The sequence below is a fragment of the Uloborus diversus genome, chromosome 4 (assembly GCF_026930045.1).
Source record: "Uloborus diversus isolate 005 chromosome 4, Udiv.v.3.1, whole genome shotgun sequence".
In the NCBI taxonomy this organism is placed as follows: Eukaryota; Metazoa; Arthropoda; class Arachnida; order Araneae; family Uloboridae; genus Uloborus; species Uloborus diversus.
In genome coordinates this window covers 156,870,229-156,894,394 of record NC_072734.1, presented here as the reverse complement: position 1 = coordinate 156,894,394, position 24,166 = coordinate 156,870,229, and the positions used below count along the sequence as shown (strand labels likewise).

At 34.8% G+C, this 24,166-nt stretch overlaps 1 protein-coding gene across 1 annotated transcript in view; it reads right to left on the bottom strand.

Annotated features, from left to right (window-relative positions):
* Positions 1–24,166, bottom strand: part of LOC129220942 (uncharacterized) — a 32,282-nt gene that overhangs the window by 5,953 nt on the left and 2,163 nt on the right. Inside the window, exons 3-7 of the mRNA XM_054855377.1 lie at positions 22,516–22,654; positions 20,560–20,724; positions 17,572–17,709; positions 6,344–6,490; positions 3,597–3,655 (exon numbers count right to left, since the gene is read on the bottom strand). Coding sequence (XP_054711352.1) covers positions 3,597–3,655; positions 6,344–6,490; positions 17,572–17,709; positions 20,560–20,724; positions 22,516–22,654 — 648 coding nt within the window. The remainder of the gene's footprint in view (positions 1–3,596; positions 3,656–6,343; positions 6,491–17,571; positions 17,710–20,559; positions 20,725–22,515; positions 22,655–24,166) is intronic.

The window sequence follows — 24,166 nt, the reverse complement described above, 5'->3', positions numbered from 1 at the left end:
GATGTACTATTTGAAAAACCTTTGAAAACCAACACAACTGGAGAAGCAATTTTCGAACTGGTCAACAGTTATTTTGAAGAAAATGGAATAGATTGGTCTTTGTGTGTGGGTGTGTGCACGGATGGTGCAAAATCAATGACAGGAAAATTTGTTGGCTTTGTGGTGCGAGTAAAGAAGATCAACGAGAAAATTGAATGGAGTCATTGCTGCATTTATAGACAAGCATTAGCATGTAAGCGTATTCCCGCAGAATTATCCTCTACTTTGAATGATGCGGTAAAATTTGTAAATTTCATAAAATCACGTGTCACAAACTGCCGTCACGCAGCTTTGTGAGGAATTGAGAAGCCTTCATGTTACTTTACTTCTTCACACAGAAGTTAGATGGCTTTCCCGTGGCAAAATTTTTACACGCTTATTTGAATTAAAGTCAGAAATCCAAGCATTTTTTGTTGATCATCCATTTCACTTGTCCACTTGCATATTCGATCCTCTTTGGATGCAAAGGCTTGCATATTTAGCTGACATCTTTTCAAAATTAAATGAATTAAATCTATCCTTGCAAGGTGCAGTTGTTAATATTTTCGTTGTATATGATAAAATTGAAGCTATAGTAAAAAAATTGAATTTCTGGATCCAATGCCTGGAAATGGGTGAGTTTTCTTGTTTCACTTCTCTTAGTAGTTTTTTTATCAGAAAACTCAATGAAACTTGATGAAAGCGTTAAAAGAAATGTATGTGAACATCTGCAACATCTTGAACTAACTTTTGACGAGTATTTTCCTAATAGGCGTAACGTCCCTCTCTCAAACAACTGGATACGCAATCCTTTTGAAGGAAATCCATGCTTAGAGAACACCCTGACATTACCTGAAAAGGAAATGCTCATCGAGTTATCCTGTGATAAATTCATTGAAAACTACCTTTAAAGAGCTCTCGTTAATTGACTTCTGGCTCAGTGCTATAAGAAATGACTATACCGTTTTGTCCAAAAAAGCAATTCGAATTTTATTACCATTTTGTACAACATATCTGTGCGAGAAAGGATTTTCCTCCTATACTTATCTCAAAGATAAATACCGAAGCAGATTGAATGCAGAGCCTGATTTAAGACTCAAACTGTCAGACATTGAACCAAACTTTCAATTTCTTTGTTCCGTCAAACAGCCACAAATATCGCATTAAGGATTTTTTCCCCAATTTAAAGTATGCTTAAAAAAATAGTTGGTTTATAAAACTTCTTGTTTATAATTTTTCTTGTAAATGTAGTTTTAACTTTTTATTAATGTTTGCACTTAATGATATTTTACAATTATATTTTTGTTTATTGCAATCAAATGCTGCAAAAAATGGAAAGCAAACATGCTGTTTTTTTATTGTTTCTTACATGTTACTAATTTCAACATCAGGGGGTTCGCGAACTTTTTTGCCTGTTCCAAGGGGTTCGCAAAGAGAAAAAGGTTGGGAACCGTTGGTCTACGGTGATCACTGATCAGTCGCCCCGATTTTCTAGGCCATATTCCACATTTTTTTAAAGTCACCTAATCAGTATGAAAACACGATAACGATTATCATATGAAAACACGATAACGTATAGCTCAAATTTACGAAAATCGAGGGAAAAAATAAACTGTTGGGGTAGCGCCCCCTAAACCCCCTCCACCTCTTTTGACCCGCCCCTTTTTTGTGCACCAGCCACCTATGTTAGAACATTTTTAAGACGCTAAATTGAAAGCGAAACAAGGGGGGGGGGGGAGGATTATAGGTTAGGGAAATGTCGAAATAATAAATTATGTTCTTTCGTTTATTTAAAGAAAGAACAAAGTCCTTTATGAGTAGGAATCGAGCGCATTTTAAATTTTCGACGGAGTGCCCAAAATTGACCAGAATAGTAATACCGTGGGTGGAGCTTGTGTAGTACGTATTTCTGCCGCTAGGAGCTTATGGCAGAGCTTATTGCGGATTCGGTGCTGCCTGCGTTGTCAAACTGGTTTGCTCTGTTCATTTGCAGATTATTTTTGCTTGAGCTGTTCTGTTGTTTCTTTTTTGTGATGGCAAGTTAAAGAGAACGGTTGTGGAATTTTTTGGACGGTTATCAACGAATTTTAACTGAAGATTTGGAAATTAAGAGTTCCTGTCAAGGTTATCCCTTGAACTATACTTGAACTCTGATTGACAATCAAGCATCACGTCTAGTTGAAACATGTCATAAGCGGCTGCTCCATGCAATTCACTCACCTGACCTGGCTCCGAGCGACTTTTTCTTATTTCTACGATTGAAAAGAAGCATGAGATGACACCGTTTTGACAACATTGAAGGGATCAAGAAAAAAACGAAAGAAGAGCTGTCAGCAGTTTTTACAAATGACTTCAAAAATTGTTTCGAGTAATTGTTTCGATAATGAGTAAATAAATAAATGATTAAAAATTTAAGAATGTCACAAATAGGCTATAAATCCAAAAATTTAAAATAAAATATTTCACTTTTTTGTGACTATAGAGTGTACATAGTTTAATACGGTAAAATAACATAATCTGGAATTTGCATTTTCTTCGCTTTATTGAGGCTTCGTATATATATTGAGACATACAAATATAACATCAGTTTCAGAGAGAAGATATAACAATTAACTTATTAATCTTAATGTAACGTCTACACGCATTAAATATGTCAAACAAAGTAATATATTGCTATTGCGACGTATAATCTGATTCAGAAAAATAAAATCTAATAAAATATAAAACATTTTTTCCAATTTAAAGAGCTTATCTGTCAGTTTGGTTCGCGTTAAAAAGTACGAAATAAAATAAGTACATACACGATTTCTTGATTACAACACGCCAAAATTACAGTTAATTTTATTATCTTTGTGTTAAGGTTAATTCCAAAGTATCCTATACTATTAAATTAAAAAATTGAGAGAAGATTAAATATAGGCGGTATAGGAAAAGCTCTCTATTATGACAAAACTTTATAACCATATTTCGTCTCTCATATTTTTAATTTAAATTTTGGCTGCTTTAGAATGAACCAAAACCTGAAGATATTAAGATTAACTGCAAAGTTTTTAGTGCTGTAATCAAGAAATTATATACTTATTTAATTTCATATTTTTCGTGCAAATCAAGCTTCTAGATATAGTGTTTAGATTAAAAAACTTTCGCACTTAATTTTAAATTTTTTTCGATTTGAAATTTAAAACATATTTTGGAATGAAATGTGAAGAAAATGGCAACCTATTTACTTCCTACCTTGGCGAAAACAGAAAAATATCGTTTACGTCTTTGCCATGTTTGCTATTCATTTCACATTATCTGGAATCTTAATTTTTATTGACATGAATTTATAGTTATGAAAATTATTTTGCATTTAACAGAGCTTTAGGTGATATTTAATCGAGTTTGAGGATTATTTTACAATTTAGTGGATCTAATAGTGTTATTTACATCAACTCGTCGCTGGAGGCAAGTAGGGTGCATAGCCTCCCATGTACACCACCGAAGGCGGTGTGCACCAACCAGCTGCAGGTGGCTGGTGTGTATATAACGTGCACGAAATGTGTCTAGTAACCCAAAAAGTACGTGACATTTCTTACCTCTCTGATAAATAAAATCCATCATCATCTATTGTCGGAACGGTATGCAATGGGTTCATCTGAAATTTTGATTTAGAAAATAGGTTAGTCTGTGGATTTTTCGATGATGAAGATTGTTAAAGAAAAGATGAGTTTAAAAATGAAAACAATGATGTGTTAATGTTCAAGTTAAAAGTATTACAAGTAATAAGTAATTAGACGAATGATTATCTGACAGATTAAAAACTTCAATCACCTAATTGTAGAAAATATCATAAAGTCAAAACAAGTTTAAAATATTATCTCTGTAAAGATTAAAGAATTTGTGGAAATTAACATTTAGTGCACGCACATGCAGAGAAATCGGATACAGGTGTTTCGGTGATTTAGTGAAGTTTTTCTGCAGTGCAAGAAGGTGGAACTATAGGAAACTTTTAGACATCATGATAAGGTGTGAGAAAAATGCTCCAGATAACCGTTCGTGATAGTAAAAAACATTTAAAATACTAACGTCTCATAGTGTATCACGAACCGGTGTAGGAAAGCAGTGGCACAACTAAAAAATAGTTTTAGAGGAGGGGGGGGGGGCTGCACATCAGCAATTTTTTTTTATATCTGAGACGGCGGGGGGGGGGGGGGAGTGCACATTGACATTTTTTTAATATGAGACGGGGGGGAGGGAGGGGTGCGGGGGATCTTTATACAAAGATTGTCAAAAAAACAAATTATTTTTGTAAAGGGGGGATCTTTTTACAAAGATTGTCAGTAGAGCTTCGAGAATTCGGAGCTTGATGATCCGGACGATTTCATTAAAAATATTTTCAAAATTGAATTAAAAATGTTTTATTTTTCGCTTTGCCCTATGGAAAAAAAAAAGTGAAAAAAGTCCACTTTTTTTAAGGTACAAATTTACTGCCAAAAGAAAAAAAAATCAAAGCAAGTTCTTTTTCAAATACATTGTTCTTTCTGTGTACACTGTAATTTTCAAAGCAAATTTCCAACTCATTTATTTTGAAAAAGGTAAGTTTTACTTTGCCTTACTTTCCCCCTACCCGTACCAAAACAAGAGTATCGATAGGTCTTTTCAATTCGTATAGTGACTTTCGAACTTTTTCGAACATTGAAAAGCATACAAAGTCTAAATTGTACGATTGTGACAAAAGTTTTTTAGCCACCTTCTTTATTTGTAGGTAGAAGGCTTATAGTAGGAGAAGAAGTGCTGGGAGAATGAAATGTGAATGAAGTAAAGTGAAGAGAGGTTCTCGCATGAATAAGATGGAAAAAGTGTATGTGTTCGATGTTTGTTGTGTGTGGTAAATATTGATTTTGTCTTTTCTAAAAAGTTGTGTCTGTAATAATTGAATGTGCTTATTATTAACTGAACTTTGTGTTAACTTTCAATTTCACGATCACTTTTTCATCTACTGCGCAGTTGAAGGTTGCAAAAAAAGGTAAGCAATTATTCTTTTCAAATTTTTGATTTACTTTAAGTTTCAGCAACGCGTTAACTGAAAAGAGGAAACGATAAAATGCAACGTTAAAATACAAATCTGCACAAATTGCATTGCATAAATCGTGTTTCAGCCCTACAATTTAGCTAAAAAGTAAAAATGATACATCGTTTGAAGGAAATCTGCAAAAAAGTGCGTACATGTGATTCGATGTTACAATTTAGCTGAAAGTATAAACGATAAACCACTACGTTAAAAAGTATATCTACAAAAAATTGCATACATGTATTTCGACGTTATAATTTAGTTGACAAGTAAAAACGATAAACCACATCGTCTGAAGGAAATCTGTAAAAAATGCATATATGTGCTTCGGTGTTACAACTTAACTGAAAATAAGAACGATAAACCACAACTGTAAAAAGCTAATCTGAAAATTATGCGTACATGTGTTACAGCATTACAATTTACTGAAAAGTAAAAATGATAAACCACGTTATTTAAATGAAAACTTTAAGAAATTGCACACATGTGTTTTGGCGCTACAATTTATTTGAACAGTAAAAACGATAAACCACATCGTCTAAAGGAAATCTGTAAAAAATGCATACATGTGCTTCGGTGTTACAATTTAGCTGAAAGTAGGAGCGATAAACCACAACGTTAAAAAGCAAATCTGCAAAAAAATTGCACACTGCAGATTTCTTTTTAACGATGCGGTTTATCGTTTATACTTTTCAGCTAAATTGTATAATAACACTGACACACATATGTGCATACCCCCCCCCCGCACACACAGAATTTCGTGCAATGATGTGGTTTATCGTTCTTACTTTCAGCTAAATTGTAACGCCGAAACACACTTGGGTGCTCGTTCTCACTTTCAGCTAAAATTTAACTCCGAAACACATGTGTGTGGCACACATATGTGTTTCAGCGTTACAATTTAAGCTGAAAGTAAGAACGGTAAACATTGCACGGAAATCTGTGTGGGGGGGGGGGGGTGCACACATGTGTTTCAGTGTTATTATACAATTTAACTGAAAATTATAAAAGAAAAACCGCATCGTTAAAAATAAATCTTCAAAAAATTGCAAACATATGTTCTGGCGTTACGATTAGTAATTCCCTTTTTCAATGCAAAAAGTGAGCTTATGGATAGGTAGACATTTGACAAAAAAAAAAAAAATTCCAGTTTTTGCAAATTTCGTTCTTTTTGGACGTTTCCGTTTTTCATTTTTAACCTCTTCACAGTTGGTTGGTTGAATTGTACACTATATATAATATATATAAGCTTGTAATCAAGAAAAAACTCACCCGAAGAAATTCAGGTTTCATTTGATCTCCATTAAATAAATCCACTGAAATCTGGTTAACTTTAATTCCCAAGTGGTTCGCTGTCATTAATACTGTTCTACAGGGAGGGCTGGGGGGAATCTGGTAAACATCGATTGATGTCATAACGAATTAATCTCAGGAACCGAATATGACTCAAACTTCCCTCTTCAGTAGCAGATTTCTAAGTAAGAGAGTATAAAAGGAGTAATTTTTTTGTGACTGATAAAAACAGTTTGAAGTTCAAAGAATGCGTATCAGAAATTTTAAAGAATATTTTAATGTGTCGGAATAAGAAGGTTGATACGGGATTTCGATAAAGAGATAATGGTCTAGAATTTACAGAAGGTCATTTTTAATCTTTTAGATATCAGTTATCGAGTATTACCTTTCGTCAAACATTGTCAGATGATCTAACTAAGGATCTGACTCAGATCCTTAGTTCTCGCGCAACCGAGTTCACGAAATCTCTTTTTTTTTTTTACGCTTCTCGCACTTACGTTTTCCCCACATTTCATGTTTTTTTCATCAGCCCCCAGTTTTGCCTTATACGAATGATAATTAATATAACCCAGATAGAAACTTTGTTATTAATGTATTACCAGCGTTTTACATTTTCAATGGGAAGTAAAAAAACAGAAAAACAAAATGTTCTAAAATAAGCTATACGTTTCCTTTTGTGCTTTTTTAAAGCTAATCTACGCTGTTGAGAGTTATCTATGAAAATATTAATGCTACTGCTTAATTCGTAGCAGATCTTACAGACTTTTCGTTTACCAATGAACATGAACAGGAAGCGCAGTCCGGCACGGAGCAAAAAATTTCAGGGGCGCAAAATTACCTAATCAAAGAAAGAAAGTATCACAACTGAGTTTCTGTAAAAAATAAAATTTAGGAAGGGGGGAAAAAGAGGAAAAAAAATCAGTAAACAAAATCCTAAAAAAAAAAAGCTATCATACAATTCATACATGACTAAACAGTTTTCAAAGTTTCTCCACAAAGAGAAGGGGAGGAGGGGGGACAGCGTTAAAAAAAATAGAAAAACGCTTTATAAAGCGATAGTGGAAAACATCCATAAAAAATCCATGTGTAAAATTGCTCATTTGTATTCATAAAAAATGTTTCTACAACTTTTTTTTTTTTAAATGCAAAAATGAGTTACAGAAAGGCGCTTTTTATTCACAGATGAAGAGGGCTCACCGTGAAACCTCCCGATCATTTACTCTAAACTCAGTCGATGACTGAAAATTGTATGAATTAAAGCAGAGCTTCGCAACCGGTGTGCCGCGATATTTTCGTATAGTTATATAAAAAGAAAGAGTCTTGATGTATTTTATTTTAAAGTTGCGACCGAATTCCATTTGTATAGTTCTGTAACTTCTCAATTCACCCTGTCGATCATGTGCAATAAGACATACCCGATAAGGGGAGAGGCGGGATTTGCTGCCCCACACCTCTTTTAAACTTGTGATCCCATTACTTTCAGTTTTTGAAAACGGATTCTAATTTCCACAAAATAAACTAATTATACAGAATTTTTTCTAAATCTTTTGAAACGGGAGTATCGCCCCCTCCCCCAGGCAGGGATCGTACCCTCCCGCCCAGAATTTTAGCCCCAGCTTTAACTTTTGTTTCTCTCTTTTCCAGTTCCGATACTAATTTCATTTTATCGTAGTTTCTCAAAGCTCGGTTCTGAGACCTGCAAACTAGAAATTAAAACCATACACTGTTTCCTCCATCGTAAACCTCTCATGGCAAAGAACTTACCAGATGAGCTGAAGTCAGCTTTGGCTGAAGTCGTGAAAATCGTGAATTCCATAAAATCGAGGCCGCTTAATTCTCGCCTTTTCTCCGTATACTTGTGAAAAAGTGTGGAAGATCATCACTCCCTACTTCTTCATACAGAAATTCGCTGGCTTTCATGTGGTAAGGTATTATCGAGAATTTTCGAATTGAGAGAAGAGATACGAGTTTTTGATTTTAAAAAACGAAATGCAGTACGCCAGTTTGTTGCAAGACAAATATTGTCTGGCAAAACTAGCTTACATGGCTGACATTTTTGAACACCTTAACGAATTAAATCGGAAAATGCAAGGACAAGAACAGAATTTGGGTTACATGCATGGACAAGCTGTAAATGTGTTCGAATCAAAAATTCAGCGGTGGATAGAAGTAGATCATGTGGCTCATTGGACATGTTCAAACGAACCGTCAACATGGTTTGTAAAGGAAATGGCATGGAAGAAAAGCTGTTGAATGTGGTGGCAGAACATTTAGTCATATTTCAGGACAAGTTTAAGCACTATTTCAAGGATATTAACATGGAACAATATGACTGGATTCGCGTTCCATTCTCTTCATTTGCGGATGTATCAGTTAAAGACCTTTTTTTTTTTGAAGGCGCGAGAAGAATTTATATACCTCAAGAGCGACCGTACTTATAAACTTAAGTTGAGCGAAGTACTTCTGGACGAATTTTGGTTGCTGGTTAAAAATGAGTATCCCACCATCTCTTGTCTTGCTATTGATGTGCTGCTACCATTTTCAACTACATATCTTTGCAAACTCAGCTTCTCAACCCTCACACTTATAAAAACAGCAAGAGATCATCTATAAAGAACCTGATCAAGAACTTCATGTAGCTCTTTCCAGCATAGAGCCGAACATCAAACGGCTTTGCTCCTCAAGGCAGGCTCAAGTGTCTCAATAGTGTCAAACGGAAGTTAGGTGCTTGGTTTTAATTTCTTGTTTGCTTCTTTCTTGAGACATTTTTTGATAAATCGTTTAACTGCAGTGTGCACTTTAATGACACGTTTGACGACAGAAATGCTTTGAAACATATCAATTATAATTTTCTGTAAAGTCTGATATGGGTAGTTTTGTTGTTTATTTTCACCTTCAATACATTCCAAATATTTCTACTTTTTAAATAAATTTAAAAGCACCACGTTAGTTATAATTGTATTTTTCATATGAAAAAAGTCCCCCCCCCCCGTCTTTTTACCAGTGAATGTTAAAAACATTTCTATATTACCATTGCGAAATTAAGTTTAGTGTGCCCCGTTGATCTAGAAATTTCATAAGTGTGCCACAAAGTAAAAAAGGTTGAGAAGCACTGAATTAAAGGATGTTAGTTCTTTTGTAATTTTGACTAATTGCACTGATTTAAAAATCATTTTATAGACGGAGAATTGTCGGTAGGGCTCTCACAAAAAAAAAAAAGGTTGTAGGAGGTGGAGTAATTTTTTTCAGAGGAGGAGCCCCCCCCCCCCCCCCGCCCTCTCCAGGGCAATGTCATTCATCAGTGGCGTACATATTAAATTTTTACTTTAGAAGGGGCCAAGATGAAGGACTTAGGCAACTCCCCCACTTTTCTTTCGTAATGTAAATTTTTTAGAGGTGGAAGCAAGTGACATATCTTGAGTTTTTCTAAGGTGGGGCAAAAACTTGATACTGTCGTCCTATTTATGATTTTTTATTAAGTTTTCTCTCTCACTTTATTTATTTTAAAACGTAGAAAAGGGGAGAATTCATAAAACTAAGATAAGTTTAATACTGCGAAATTCTTTATGTGTAACAGTGCAACTTATCAATTTGAAGCAAAATAGATACACCTTTTTTAATCTATCTCTGGCTACGCCAGAGGAAAAAAGGGTGGAGGTAGAGGGCCTCTGAGGAAATCCCCTAAAATATTTTCGAAATTGAAGTTGTAAAAACACCTTTTTAGTCAATCGTTTAGGGTATAAAACGAAGGAGGAGATGTGTGTATGGAAGACGGGGGCTGCCTGGAAGAAATATTCAAAATTGAAGTAAAACATAGTAACTTTTCGTATATATAGAGAATAGGGGAAGTTCGGTTTCTCTTCGAAACGTTTTCAAAACTGAAGCTAATTTTAGGCTATCTTTGATGACGTCAGGGGATCGGGGTTCCTCTGAACCATTACTGAACTCTAACTGAAACTGTTCTAAATAAGCAATTTATTTATGTTATCTTTTGGGACGTTAAAGGAATTGGGATGACTCGAGACAACTCTCCCGAAATATTTCGACACTGAAGCGCAACTCAAGACATTTTTGTTAATGATAGGGGAAAGAGAGACGGTTCCCTCCTAAATGTGTTTTCAAAACTGAAGTCAATTTTAGACTATCTTTGGGATGGGAAGGAAAAGTTCGGGGATCCTCGCTTGAAGGGTTTCCGAAATTCAAAAGTACAATTTCAATTATCTTTAGAAGCATTAAGCAGTAAGGGGTGGTTAGGGATCTCCCTCAAAGATTTTCAAAATTGAAATCTTAAAGATGTGATTTCAGAATTCAGACTATCTTTGGTAGTAACACTAGGAATAGAGGGGTGGTTCCGGAGACTCTCATCCGGAATTGTTTCAAAATTGATTTCCTAACAACGCATTTCCTTAGACGTTTTTATGATATCAATTTCCCATTGTTACTCCAACGATTAATTATACCTTCCTTTTAATTTCTTGCGCGGGAGGAGAGCTACATGGCATAGCATTTTAAAGACTCTTATTTTCAGACAGACTAGAAAAAAGAGGAAATAAAAGAACGAGAGGGGAGCGTTATTCGCTGCCCAATAATGCTGACCTGTTGAAAGTTTTTGGTTCAAAGGTTTCTTTTTGAAAGAAGGAAGATTTTTGCCACAACATTGTTTGCTTTTTCTTATTCAAGTAACTTCGTTTTCCAAATACACGTTCTTTTCCTTTTCTTGAGTAAGGGGCGCAGACCCCTGACCCGTCTGGTTGCACCACTGCCTGGTGCCACATCTAACGTATTATTATCATTATTTATTTATTTTCTGGAGAAAACTTGGAAATTACTTGTGAGTAAACTTAAATCAAATAACAATAACTACCCTTATTTAAATTTTTAAAAAAGAATTTGAGAGGGCCCTGAGTTCCTCTCTATCTCTATGCGCCCTTGGAGTCATTCAAGAACGTCTAAACATTTTTTTATGTAATTTCAATTCCAAAAAAGTCTTAGGGAGGCACCCCTAGCCCCATCATACTGACATAAACAAAAATCGTCTAAAATTGAGTTTTTCGAGCTAAAGTTTCCTGAGAGGGGATCCCCAAATCTCATCCCTTTACCTAACGTTGTCAAAGATGGCCCACAAACGCTTTTTAGGCTTTCAATTTCGATTTTTTCCTGGACAGCCTTCGCAATAAAAATTTCGTTTTTCGGACTGAAATTTCGAATCGTCGAAAATTTTGCGTTCAGGACTTTAACTACGAAAAGTTCCAGGGAACAGTTTCCGAGCCCCTTTTCCTAGCATTATCAATGCTGGTCTAAAATTACATTTTTGAAACTTCAAATTTCAAAGAATTTCTGTGGGAAAGTACCTGAATCCATTTCTCAGACAATCATAAATAATATGGCATACAATCGCATTTGAATGCTTCAATTTCGAAACATTTCCGAAGAAATTTCCTAATCTCATCGCCCCTCAAAGATCGGCTAAAATTGCGTTTATGGAACGAATTAAAAAAATTCCCGTGAAAGATTTTCCGAACCCCTTATTTCTGTAAGAATGATTGCTCTTATGAGTGATATTTCTAGTTTTTTTTTTTTTTCTGCATATATTAAGCACTTCGCCTGATTTTTGTGCTTTATCAGAATTAGCTGTCTGAGGAATATTAACTTGGTAACGGCTTTAGCTGTTTCTGAATAGTTGAAATATTGACTTAAAAAATATTTAATTTTTTTTTTTGGAAAATCCTTTTAATCAACTTCTGTTAATCGTTTTTCGAAACGAAACATTTTCAGTCAAAATTATGATAAATATTTACATTTAGTTAGTCAGTTACCGCATGCCATTTTTTGCATGGTTGTTAAAAAACGTACAAATACTATCTCCATTTATTTGGGGGGGGGGGGGCAAAGTTCAATAGGGGCGCAGTTTTTCACCTTAGCACGGAGCGGTTCAAAAGCTAAATCCGACCCTGCCGGTCTTTCCATATTGCATTAAACAACTTTCAAATAGGGTGACTATTATCCTTCTCATAAAGATCAGGGATAAAATTTTCAAAGTACTTTAATCCTAGAAGATGCTGCATTTACTTTGAGCTCTATGACTAACAAGAAGTTTCATCCAGAACTAATCGAGCCTACCTTCTCGTTTTCCAATATCGACTTTCTAGTATCTGATCAATATTCTGAAAATTAGCTATAATCGCAAACTATTTCATAACACTTTAACCTAATTTCTAGAAATAAAATATGCCTTGTACATCTGAAAAAATAGATGCGTAAAAAATAAATAAACGAACAAATAAAGTAGTAGCACCTTTCAAACAAAGCAGCTAATATTTATTTTTTACATTATTTTGAAATAAAGGAGTCGGAGTTGAAGTAGAAGGTTTCAAATTTCCAAGAGTTGGAGTCCGTCATTTCCCTTCCTGTCTAAACTTTTGTCAAAGTTACTGAGTCAGAGTCGGAGTCCGGTTAATTTTTGAGTACAAGAGTCGGATGTGGAATCGACTGCCCATAAATTCTAGGAATCGGAGTTGGTCATCAAAAGATATTTCCAATAAAATTTGTTTTAAGTAAATCCGCCTTTCAGTTCAGAATCTATATTGCCTTTCAGTTTCGACGTAGGCGCTTATATTAAGGGTTTTGAACTGTTCAAAATTGAATGAAAAATTGTTCAAATTAAAAATATATTTTCTATACATGCTCTTCTTCAAAATCCTTTTCCTACAAAGATTGTTTGAAGCAAATTCGCTTCTAAGTGCGGGATTTATATTTGCCTTGAATTATCCTGTAGACGCTAATGTAAAGTTTTTTTGAACTGTTCAAAATTGAACGAAAAATTGTTAAAATCAAAAAATGAAATATGGGAATGAGGTGTCCTCGCCGAAATCTTTCGAACAAAACAGACTTATTTAAATCAGACTATTCACTCAAAGGTTATTGGGGGGGGGGGGGCAGACCAACAGATATTTCCTCCCTCATCTCAATACCCAACTTTCCAATTTTTAATTTTTCGATATTCATTTAATCATTTTATTTATTTCGACTTTTTTTTTTTTTTCTCGCGATATTTTTAAGATGCATTAAGCCATCTTTATTGCTTTTTTCTTCTTTCTCTCACTTTTACTGGGAACTTGTGTTAAATAACAATTCTACTCTTACGGACTATTATCTACCTAAACGCCCGGATTTGCTACTAAATATGTTGAAATGATTTATGTTTAAAAATGTTCTTTTTTAAAAATGTAGATATTATACATTTTAAAAGAAGCATCTTTACTACCTTTAGTTTTTTCTATTTAATTTTTACTTTCTACGAGTTTTTCGTATTTTACGATTTTAAAACCTCCATTCCCTTGCGAAACAAAAATACATTTTATGTGACAAAATAATTTACTGCGTTGCAGAACGTAAGTGAAATGTTTTTTATATTTTACAGTGAAACCCCGATTTTACGTGTCTCAAGGGGCTGGGTTGAAAAAACGTAAAATACTCGAAAATGTAAAACGCGGGTAATACATAGAAAGCAAAAATGAAATAGAAAAAAAACTTAAAAGTAGTACAGATGACTCTTTCAAAAGCCATAATATCTATATTTTACGAAAAGAGCGTTATTTTCCTCAAAAATAAAACTTCGCTGAGCGCACGATAGACTACCGCTTATAGTCGCTAACTCATTCAATTTGAAAATTTTTTTGCGAGATTTCATGATCTTAATTTTCTCTTGACCTTTGGTTTTGACTAAAATTATAGATGGAATAATGCGTAGCTACAAAGATTCGCTCCAAAGAATCGAAGATAACTCAGAACATTCTATATGTGTTAGAGAACGAATTGACTTCTGATAAGTGTAACTCCAGTCAAAGAGGTTCTGACAGGGTTGATTCGTAAAAAAATTCCCTCTGGAACGGTAAATAATAAATAATTAAGTCCTTAGTCGCGACCAATTTTATTTGAAAGGGGGATTTATTTTTCAGGAAAAGCATTCTTGGAACAGCGATCCGGTTCGTTCCGACACTAAATCACCCCTAATTCGGAACTATATATATTGATAGTCAAAGGTGCAATAACGGTGCCGCACTTGATAAACATGCATGCTGCTTGTCAAAGCTGCTTTCCTCGGCCCTAGTTTAACAAATAGCAGTGGCGTCACTACAGGGGGGGAGGCGGTTTGCCCCGGGTGTCAGTCGTATGGAGGGTGACACCCGAAGTGGAATTGCAAGTTTTTGAAAAATATGAAGCGAAAATGCATTTTTGCGACTACAAATTGAAAAATTTCCATGGGAAAACCACCGGACCCCCCCCCCCCCACTTCTACTTGTTTTATGTACATTAACCCACTTAAAATTTCATTATAACACAAATGAGGCAGTGAGAAGCAAATAAATGTAAGTGGGCATTTTCAAGTTTTGAGTAAAACGCGTATAAAGATAACGTCCTAGGTAGGCTTTCATTGATTTTTTTTTCTAAATCATGCTATACAGCAGCACCTACAAAGTCTACTAGTACAATCTCTTGCCCTGAGATAGAGGAGAGGTTCACCTAGCATTTGTACTGGTTGTCTCCAAATTTTTAATTTTGCCACTTACATCCCTTTGCTTCTCACTGCCTAAAATGTAGTTGTTTATGAAGATTGCATGAATTTCATGTTTTCATAAAATTTTGCATTTTTTTCTTTTGTGTTTGTAGGGGGGGGGGACACTCAAAATTATCGCCCCGGGGTGTCACCCATACTAGGTACGCCACTGCAAATAAAATCCTTTAATCCTTCGTCCATCGGATTCATTTCCACAGAGCCATATCTCCTTACTAAAAATAAAATGAACGATAAGAAATTAATAAATACCTTTTTATTGAAAAGTAAAATGTGTTTTTTGTAAATTTGTGCATTTAAAACATCTCTTTTTAACTTTTGAAATGAGCGATGCTCACTTACTAAGCAAACACAGCTTTCGGCCACTATAACCGAATACATTATCCATCCGATGTACTTCTGCAAATAGCTGAAGTGCAATTTAATGTCAAAGAGGTTTCAGAGCGATTTTTTTCCTTTACTAAAACACTCAAACTCAAGGTTGTCTCTTCCTTTGTCTTGAAACTGGTTTTTGTAAAACAATATAACGAGTTGTGAGACCGTGTATTAATAGTTCGCTTTCGTGCCATTGTGTGAGGAAACAATAAGGGAAGTAGGGTTTCGGTTCCGCATAAGAAGATGAGAGAAATTGGATGATGAGTCATTGCCACACACTTGTTGGAAAGTTGATCGCGTGAGTTTCTTCAAAGAATAGCTCAGCTGGTCCTATCCCTTTACACTGATGCATGACAGCAGTATTTGGAGAGGGAAATGTGTGAACTGAGGTGAGGATACTGTGGTATTGATGGATAGCATTATAATACAGTAAAACCTGTAAAGTTGACCACCCTTGTACGTTGACCTGTCTAAGTTGAGCGCTTTTTTCAGGCACGAAGTTAGCGCTTGTCATATAAATCAACCTTTATTTTTTTTTAAGTTGGACCACTAAAGTAGTGTACCGCAAGTGGTCAACTTACACAGGTTTCACTGTACATGCCATTTCTGTAGTGGCAATATCGTGGCACGGTCAGAATCGTCGCGTTTTGTGGAAGAGTATACGGAGCCGACAATAAAAATATTTGCATTTGGTTGGCAATTAAAAACTTTACATGCAAACTTCTCGTCATGATTTTATTGGCATGCTCCCGAGGAATTTGGCCGAACACCGATTATTTGGTCACATTCTAGGCCAAATATTCGGTATTCGGCCGATGTACTAGGGCGCATGCCAATAAAAGCATGACGAAATTTGCATGTTAAGTTTTTAATTGCCAATCAAATGTAAAGATTTTTTTTTTTTTTTTTTTGCCGGCACTGTATGTGGAAGTTATGTATGTGGAGCGTTTTGTGGAAGAGCCATGGGATCCTGTTCCAGACAGAAAAAAATTATGTTTAGTTGTCAAACTTTTGTATCTCAGGTACTGCACTGAAAACAGGAAAACCTGACCAACCCCCAGACTACTACAACGCTGAAATATGTGGTGCATCTGAGAGGGTTCATCCAGGAGTCTCCAAAACGTGACTACTGTGGAATGTTATGAGTCTTTGGTTGGTTATCTTTAACAGATTGAAGAATTGTATACGTGATTAACATGACTCTATTCTATAGTATTAGTTCCTGAGTACTCCTAAGCCTAATTCAATTTCTAAACCAGTAATTCTCAACCACTGTCTTCCACTACGTGTGAGTCTGAGTCACACAATACACAGGGGTGCCACAACGGGGGGAGGGGGGAGGGGCAGGGCGCAGACTGCGTCATTGAAATTTTAAAGGGAGGGGGAACTCTTTTGAGGGGTATTTTTTTACTTTTTTTGGGGGGGAGGGTCTTTGCAATATTTAGGGGTTGCGCCCTTGCTCTTAGGGTGGTGGCCACCCCTGCAATTCAATTCTTGAACTGAAAAGTGTATCCAGAATAATGACACAACACGAAGTTCAATATCGTTAGAACGTGATATGAACTCATCTAAGGGGCTGTCCATAAATGATACCACACTTGTTTTCAACAAAGTTGACCCTCTTCTCCCCTTTGCCCCACAGTATCACTCTTCACCTTATGTCACAAGTCACGCTACATTGCGTACGCTCGTAAACATAATGATTGTTGTGAAAAATGCTTAATATGTCACACTGCTTGTGACCTCTTCCCTCTCCTTTGTCACAAACTGAAAATTTTAGGATGCCCCTCCCCTCAAAACAGGATATCATTTGTGGACGGCATCTAAGAGCGGGAGAAAAGTTACAATTTTTTAATCAATTTGGCTTTAACATGACAGAGATCATTGTGGAGAAAAAAGGACAAATTTTGTATAGAAAATATTACTTCGAACACAATGTTTGGGATAAGTTTCTTTTTTTAATACGAATACTGTATTTATTTGCTGTACAAAACAAACATTAGTTATGATTTTCAAGTTGTAAAATAAGCTACGTAAAGTCTACTTAAATATTAAAAATAAAATTATATTTCTTAATATTCTCTTGTCTGTACCTTAAGAGGGAAAACTGTACACAAGTAATTCAAAGTTAAAGTGGACTTCAATTTTCATAAACAAATTTAGTTACTTAGTAAGAGATAATTTTTGGTAAGATGAAATGTTTTATAACACATTGCACGTAAATGAAGATGTTGTTTTCTCATAGTACTTAGGAAGATTGTTTCCTTGATGCCAAATGCTCCTTGAACTTCTGGACCGGTACCTCGTTTATTTCATGGTAGTTCTTAACCTCCTTTTTCAATTTTTGCATCCATGCGTTTATCCTTGGAAATACACTCAGATCGAAGTCAATCACCTGATTAAAAACCGTTAAAAGCAATTATAACCAATCATTGGCGAAAGCATCAAAAATACAATGAAAGAATAAAAACAACCAAATCAATAAAAGTATGTCAGTTTCGTATTATATGAGGAATATATTTTTTCATTATCTTTATGAAAAATAAAAGGCACTACGAAGGCTGTTCATGGAATCTATCGATTACTTCGAAAGTTACCTCTTTCTAATTCTAGTCGCTTGTATACACCCAAGTTTTTGATTACAACGTATGGCTTGACATGATTAACATGATTAACTTTCTTTGTCGTCTCTTCTCTGTTAAACGAAAATTAATTAATTTTTCAAAATATTATTTAAAAATGTTATTACATTAAGAACGTTTTCCTTTTACCGACTAATTCAAAAGTGTTATGTCTCTAAGCATTTTACTGTGTTCCAGTTTAAGTTCGTTGTCCCGCCAATAACTTCTCAACTGCAGGAGCTAAAATCATCAAAACGGGGTCTAGAAGAGTCAAGTTGCCGTGCGGTGCACAACAAAAGGGATGACAAAACTGGAAGTTAACATTTTAATCACAAAAACGGTACGAGGTATGCGGAAAAGGTCAAACAAAAAGTTATCCAGCATCATCGATTTTTTACAAGAAAGTATCTTGCGTACAAAAATAATACAAATGAAAAGTATAAAATGTACATCCCGTTAAAAAAGCTGACATTACTTAAAATTTAGGAAAAAAGTACTAGTTATTGATTTAAAATTAAATTTAATGCTTATTCTTGCCACAAAACTCGCACTTAGTTAGCATAAATAATTGGTGCGTGTTGGCCTAGAAAAACGATATAATCAATAGTGACACATCATGAAAATTTCATAATTTAGAAGAATGTTTTTCGAACTTTACATATGGGGAGGGGGGGGCATTAATTATTTAGACAACAAAATTAACCAGTGAACATCACAGTATAAAGTTTTTGCGCGTATTGTAATATTTCAAACTAAATCGCTTAAAACTAACTACTATTGCATAAAAACTTGATTTTCTCCAATGCTCTTTCTTTGAGTTTGGTAACTTTCCTTGCCGAGGTGCGACGTGTTTCATTGTGTTAAGCAAATCCGCACTTGTCAAAAGGCCAAAAGGGAGACGAATGATTTGTAATGCTGAAAATAGTGTATATGTCAGCACAAATACACATCTAGACGCGGTACTGCACTTCACGTTGCACATTGTACAACATGGCCAGGGCTTGATTTAGAAATTTTTGGACAGCAAGCCCAGCCCATCTGTAGAAGCACTCTTGAATTGCGACAATCGGAGGAAGTGCTGTGTAAGAGGCTGAATTGCTCATCTTTTTGTCATTGCGTAATTGCCCATTCCCCCCCCCCCCCAAGAGCAATGATATACCTCCAGAAAATTTCATTGCCGTAGTCTGCACCATAACCTACCTCCCCCCCTCCCTGTGGACATCCCCAGCATTTACACGGTCATAGATTGCAGTTCTCTGAGCGCGCGTGTAAACAAATGATCTTTAACCTTTGTTTCAGGTCACATGCACATCAGACTCAGACCATATACGCAATACATATGTGACAAATATTCCACATCTAGATTAACCGAACATTATATTATTGATAATTAATTTCTGATATAAAAGGTGCTTTTTCTCTCTTTGATAATGTCCTTGAATTCTTTACCCAGTCTTTTCCTATCCCAAACCAGTCTGCAATTACTTGCAAAAAGATAAAAAGCACTTTTTTAGGGTAGTACCGTGAATCGGCTAAAAAATAAGTTTTATCATGTTGTGCCAAGACTTTTAGAGGACCATTCAGGAAAGTTTATCCAGCAGCATGTACCCTGTCTCCCACAGTTTGAGTGTTGTTGACGTAAAGTAACTTCGTAAAAAAATTTCAAAAATTTTTAAATACTTAAATGATAAACAATTGAAAACATATTAAAAAATAAAAAAAATATGTATGTTGGTCTAGAATTTTTGGGGGCCCCTAATCCGGGCTTCACGTGCCTATACGTAAATAAGGCACTGAACATGGCAGTTAACACTTTGGCACAAGCAATCATGGTACAGTTTCAGAATTCCTGCAGTGTTGGTGGATGGGTCACATATTCTTTCTGTTTGATATATCCCTACAGAGAATTACAGAGGATTCAGGTCATGTGAACGTGGAGCCCGTTCTAAGCAGCCGTTATACCCAATGACCTTCTACTTTCATGCACTTGACCCCTACCATTTTTAGCATTAGTACACAAAAGATGTCTTCTCTTTATTAATTTGATAATGCTGAGCAAAATTTTTAGTTTGTTTTCCCTGTATCTTTTACCGTTTTTGAGATAAGAACGCTTGCTCCTAATTTTGTCGCGAGGTGGCACTGAAAGCGATATTTTTACGTAGTGCATAGCAACTTAACTATACTTAAACTCCAGTTTTTTGACTTTAGCGGTCACTCTCTATGTACTAGCTTTCGTATTGCAAAAGATTTTCAAATTCAGTTTCGTTTTTTTTTAAGTCAATCTTAATTGACTTGATAAGAAATTGTTAATAAATTTTATGGACCTACTCCAACGAGTCATTTTTCAGGTTTTCTGAAAACAATTAGTGTAATCTTTACAGTCGGTTTAAGAAGATGAAATTCAATTTCTACAGCAGTGCTTCTCAATAGCTATGTTACAGCACGTTATTGTACTGCGAAATTTTCGAAGTGCACCACCCCATCGAAAACTTACGGAGATCAACTTTAAATTAAAAAAAAAACTACATATAAATACACCAAACATTTTCTTGGAAAGCTTTTACGTATGATACTCTTAAATATCTATCATTTTGAGCAAAATGAAGGTACTCAAAACAATTTACCTTAAGTTGTTCAATGTTTGTGACCAATGAGAAATCTGCCAGGGTAAGATAATCTGCAGCAGCATAAGACGTTTTGCCCAAAAATTCTTCAAAGATCTGCAATTGTTTCTGCATGGCTTCCAGACTTTCTGGCTTTGGAGGTTCTCCCTTTCTTAATACTGAGATCTAATTGGAATTGGGATAAAAAAAACTTTATTTATATAAATTTTGTTTTAAATCATAGAGTTATGCAATCTTCATATTTATGCAATCTGTTAAGAAACTATATTGGAATCAATTCTCAGCAGCTGAACCAAGAAGGGATTCCACACCTTTGCCACAGCAGCAAATCAATAAACATTTCTCACCATCCGAGATTTTTTTTAAAGTGTTCATTACACTCAATTCATTCAATTCAGTAGCTTTTTTTTATATTTATTTTTAGCAGAATTCTGTGAAGCGGACCAACGTGTCCCGAGCAGGGGGTTCGTTGATCCGCATTACGAAAACAATTTTAATGCTAAATATTATTCAATATTGTATCTAACTTATTATCTTTTGTGTTCAGCATGAAAAAAAAAGTTTAAAAATTAATATAAGATATTAAATATAAATTGAGCAACGTCTACTTTTGCATCTTTTATAGAACCATCTACACATTTTAGAACCATCTACATTTTATTCAGTAAGTTACCGCCCTATAGCCAGGGCTAAGGCATGAAATACACTGCCAGCTCAGTCATTTCCAGCCGAGGATTGCAGTTTCGTGATTATTAGCACTCATCAGCCCGGCATAGGAGTGACTGAGCTGGAGGTGGAAAACCTCTTAAGGAAGCCAAGAGTGCCAAACATTCATATTTCATGTATTCAAGTATTTTATTCTCCTGTTCAAGTGAAAATTATGTTAATATTGGAAAAGTATCGGCTCTCAGGAAAGAAATTTCAACTGCTTAAAAAAAAAAAAAAAAAAAAAAAAAAAAAAAAAAAAAAAAAAAAGAAATACACACAAAATACAAAAGAAACACGCACATACACACACAAAAGGGTTTATCCAAAAATGACATGCAACAGACCGAATGCTTTTGAAGATAAAATACTTTTAGCCATTAAATTAGAAGAGGTGTATCACGCATTGTTAACAGTACCACCGATCTGCGTGAATTCAGAAAGAGTAGTTTCAACTGTATGAAAGTTGAGCACTAAAATGAGTTCCAGGCTTAGAGACAATTCAATAGATACATTATGTTTCTTACTAGTATTGATTTTTTATTATGACATTTGTTCCTTCATTTTGTATTTGTTCACAATACGTTTTCATAATAATACAATTTTTGTACAAAATTATGAAATGTGGCAACGAAACAATATGTTTGCAATCAATTTTTGAGAAATTTCAAATACCGGTATTTCGGTATAACGTTTTAAAAATTCCGAATACCGGTATTGAATTTTTGGTCCGGTATTGCAATCCCTAATTACAATACATAACTTAAATGTTTATGCATTAAAAAAAGTGTTATGTATTATAATAATAATTCTAATTCTTAAACATATTGCAAGTAAAGGCCCATATTTAAAAAATCTGGGAATAGAGTGCAAATGGCGCTTATGATAACGATGTTATTAACGAGAAAACGAGCGACAGTATGAGTTCGTGCTTAATAAATTATGTTGAAGTAATGACGTGAATTTCTTTGAGTCCTGAAATTTTTACATCTGCTTTTCTTGTCTGCAAACCATCTTAAATACTGAAACTTAAAATTAATTGTCTCTGCATTCTCTTGAGGTTAAATGCTTAAATTACAACTTTGTGAATTGAATAAAGTACTACTCGATCATTTTTATAAATTGGTGATTTTCATTCCAAATACGAACTACAAAATAATTTTTACCTAACACACTTCTCTCAAAATATGAATCGACACGAAAAATAATTTGATGTTGCCAGTTCGTCTGGAAATATTTATAAATACTAACCATGATGTCTTTTAAGATTGCAAACAAACTCGAGTCAAAGTAAAGCACTTTGTCGATAGCTGCTCTTTTCTGTGGATCCTGTGGGTAGAGTGCGTGGTTTGGGGCATATTTATTCACAAGGTAAGCTTGAATGGCACGACTAGAAGAAAATAATCACATAAATAAAAAGAATAGCAGCAGGAGAACATATTTCAATATTAAATATAGATGTTTTTGAAATAGTGGAAAGGAAACGGAATTTCAATGATGATCTGAATAGAGACAATCAGTTTAGAAGCTAAAGAAGTTCTACAGTGGTAATATTCAATCTGTGGCCCGTAGGTCACATGTGACCCGCTGAATCCTCAAAATATGATACGAAATCATTTGGAAGGAAAAGTATGCAAATAAATGAATAAATAAATAAATAAATAAATTTCTCAAAAATCACTTATTTACTCAGCCCGTCGCAAATGCGAAAATTTAAGCTTCGCTAAATATTTCAACTTTATATTTATAATTAACTTTCGGCTCCGTTAATATAAAATTCTTGAACTTTTCGGCAAGCGATATTATCGACATATTCATTTTCGCGAAAATTACGGCGTGCTAAAATAAATGTTCTTCTTTAACATTGAGTTTATGTAAAATGTACACAAAATTCATTCGCATCGAAACTTAATTCTCTAATTAAAAAATACAAAGATATTAAAACTCACTAACACTTTTTTCGAAAAAATCCAAATATCCGAATTTTTGATTATCTGAAGTGGATTTGATCCCAGTTAATTCGGATTACTTGGAGTTCTACTGTACTTCGCATTTGTAGACATGCTGGAGGGGAAAATATAAGATCACTAAACTTTAAAAAACAACTTTTTTTCAGTGTCATCTTCAAACGATGATGACGTCAGTACAACTGTTTGGCAACACACGAATCAGAATATCTTCTATATGTTACCGAATCTTCACTCATTAACAGTTTGGTTTTCAGAAATCGCCACAAGTGTATTCATGGAGTTTCTTTCCATTTACCCCAACTGACTTCACACCTGAAAACATTGTTTTTTTTTTTATAATTTTTTTTAATGAAATTATTATACTGTAAAGTGGCGTTTCCCAGAATGGGTGTCCCCGGTACTCCAGTGCAGTAATTTGTGGTGGCGCCCCCCCCCCCCGAAAAAAATAGCTTTGAATGTTTTATGTAAAGAAAAAGTTCATACAATTCTCAATAACAATTTTTTGTTTTTGTGGCGCAAAGAAAAATTTTCATTAAAAGGCAAGCATAAATTGCATAAGTTATGAGCACATTTTACGTAAAAATTTTCCCTGGATGTAACCGCCCCCTTTTCACAATATTGTGCTTCATTTTAGATAAAATTTGACAGTTTAAATACAATCTAAGGTGTGTTTTTTAAGATATCTTAAGAATTGAAGAATTTATATTTTTCATAAACTCTTAAATTCACTTTGTGTGTCACCCCTCGAAAATGCGTCACCCCGGGCACACCGGGTAACACCCTTCGAGGTACCAAATTTCATGAAAATTGGCCGAGTAATCTATGCACTATGCGCGTCACTTGGATACAGACATTCAGACTTTCAGCTTTATTAGTAAAGATAAAGAAAATATTTTTCAGTTTTGACGTTCAATGCAGAATTTAAACTATGT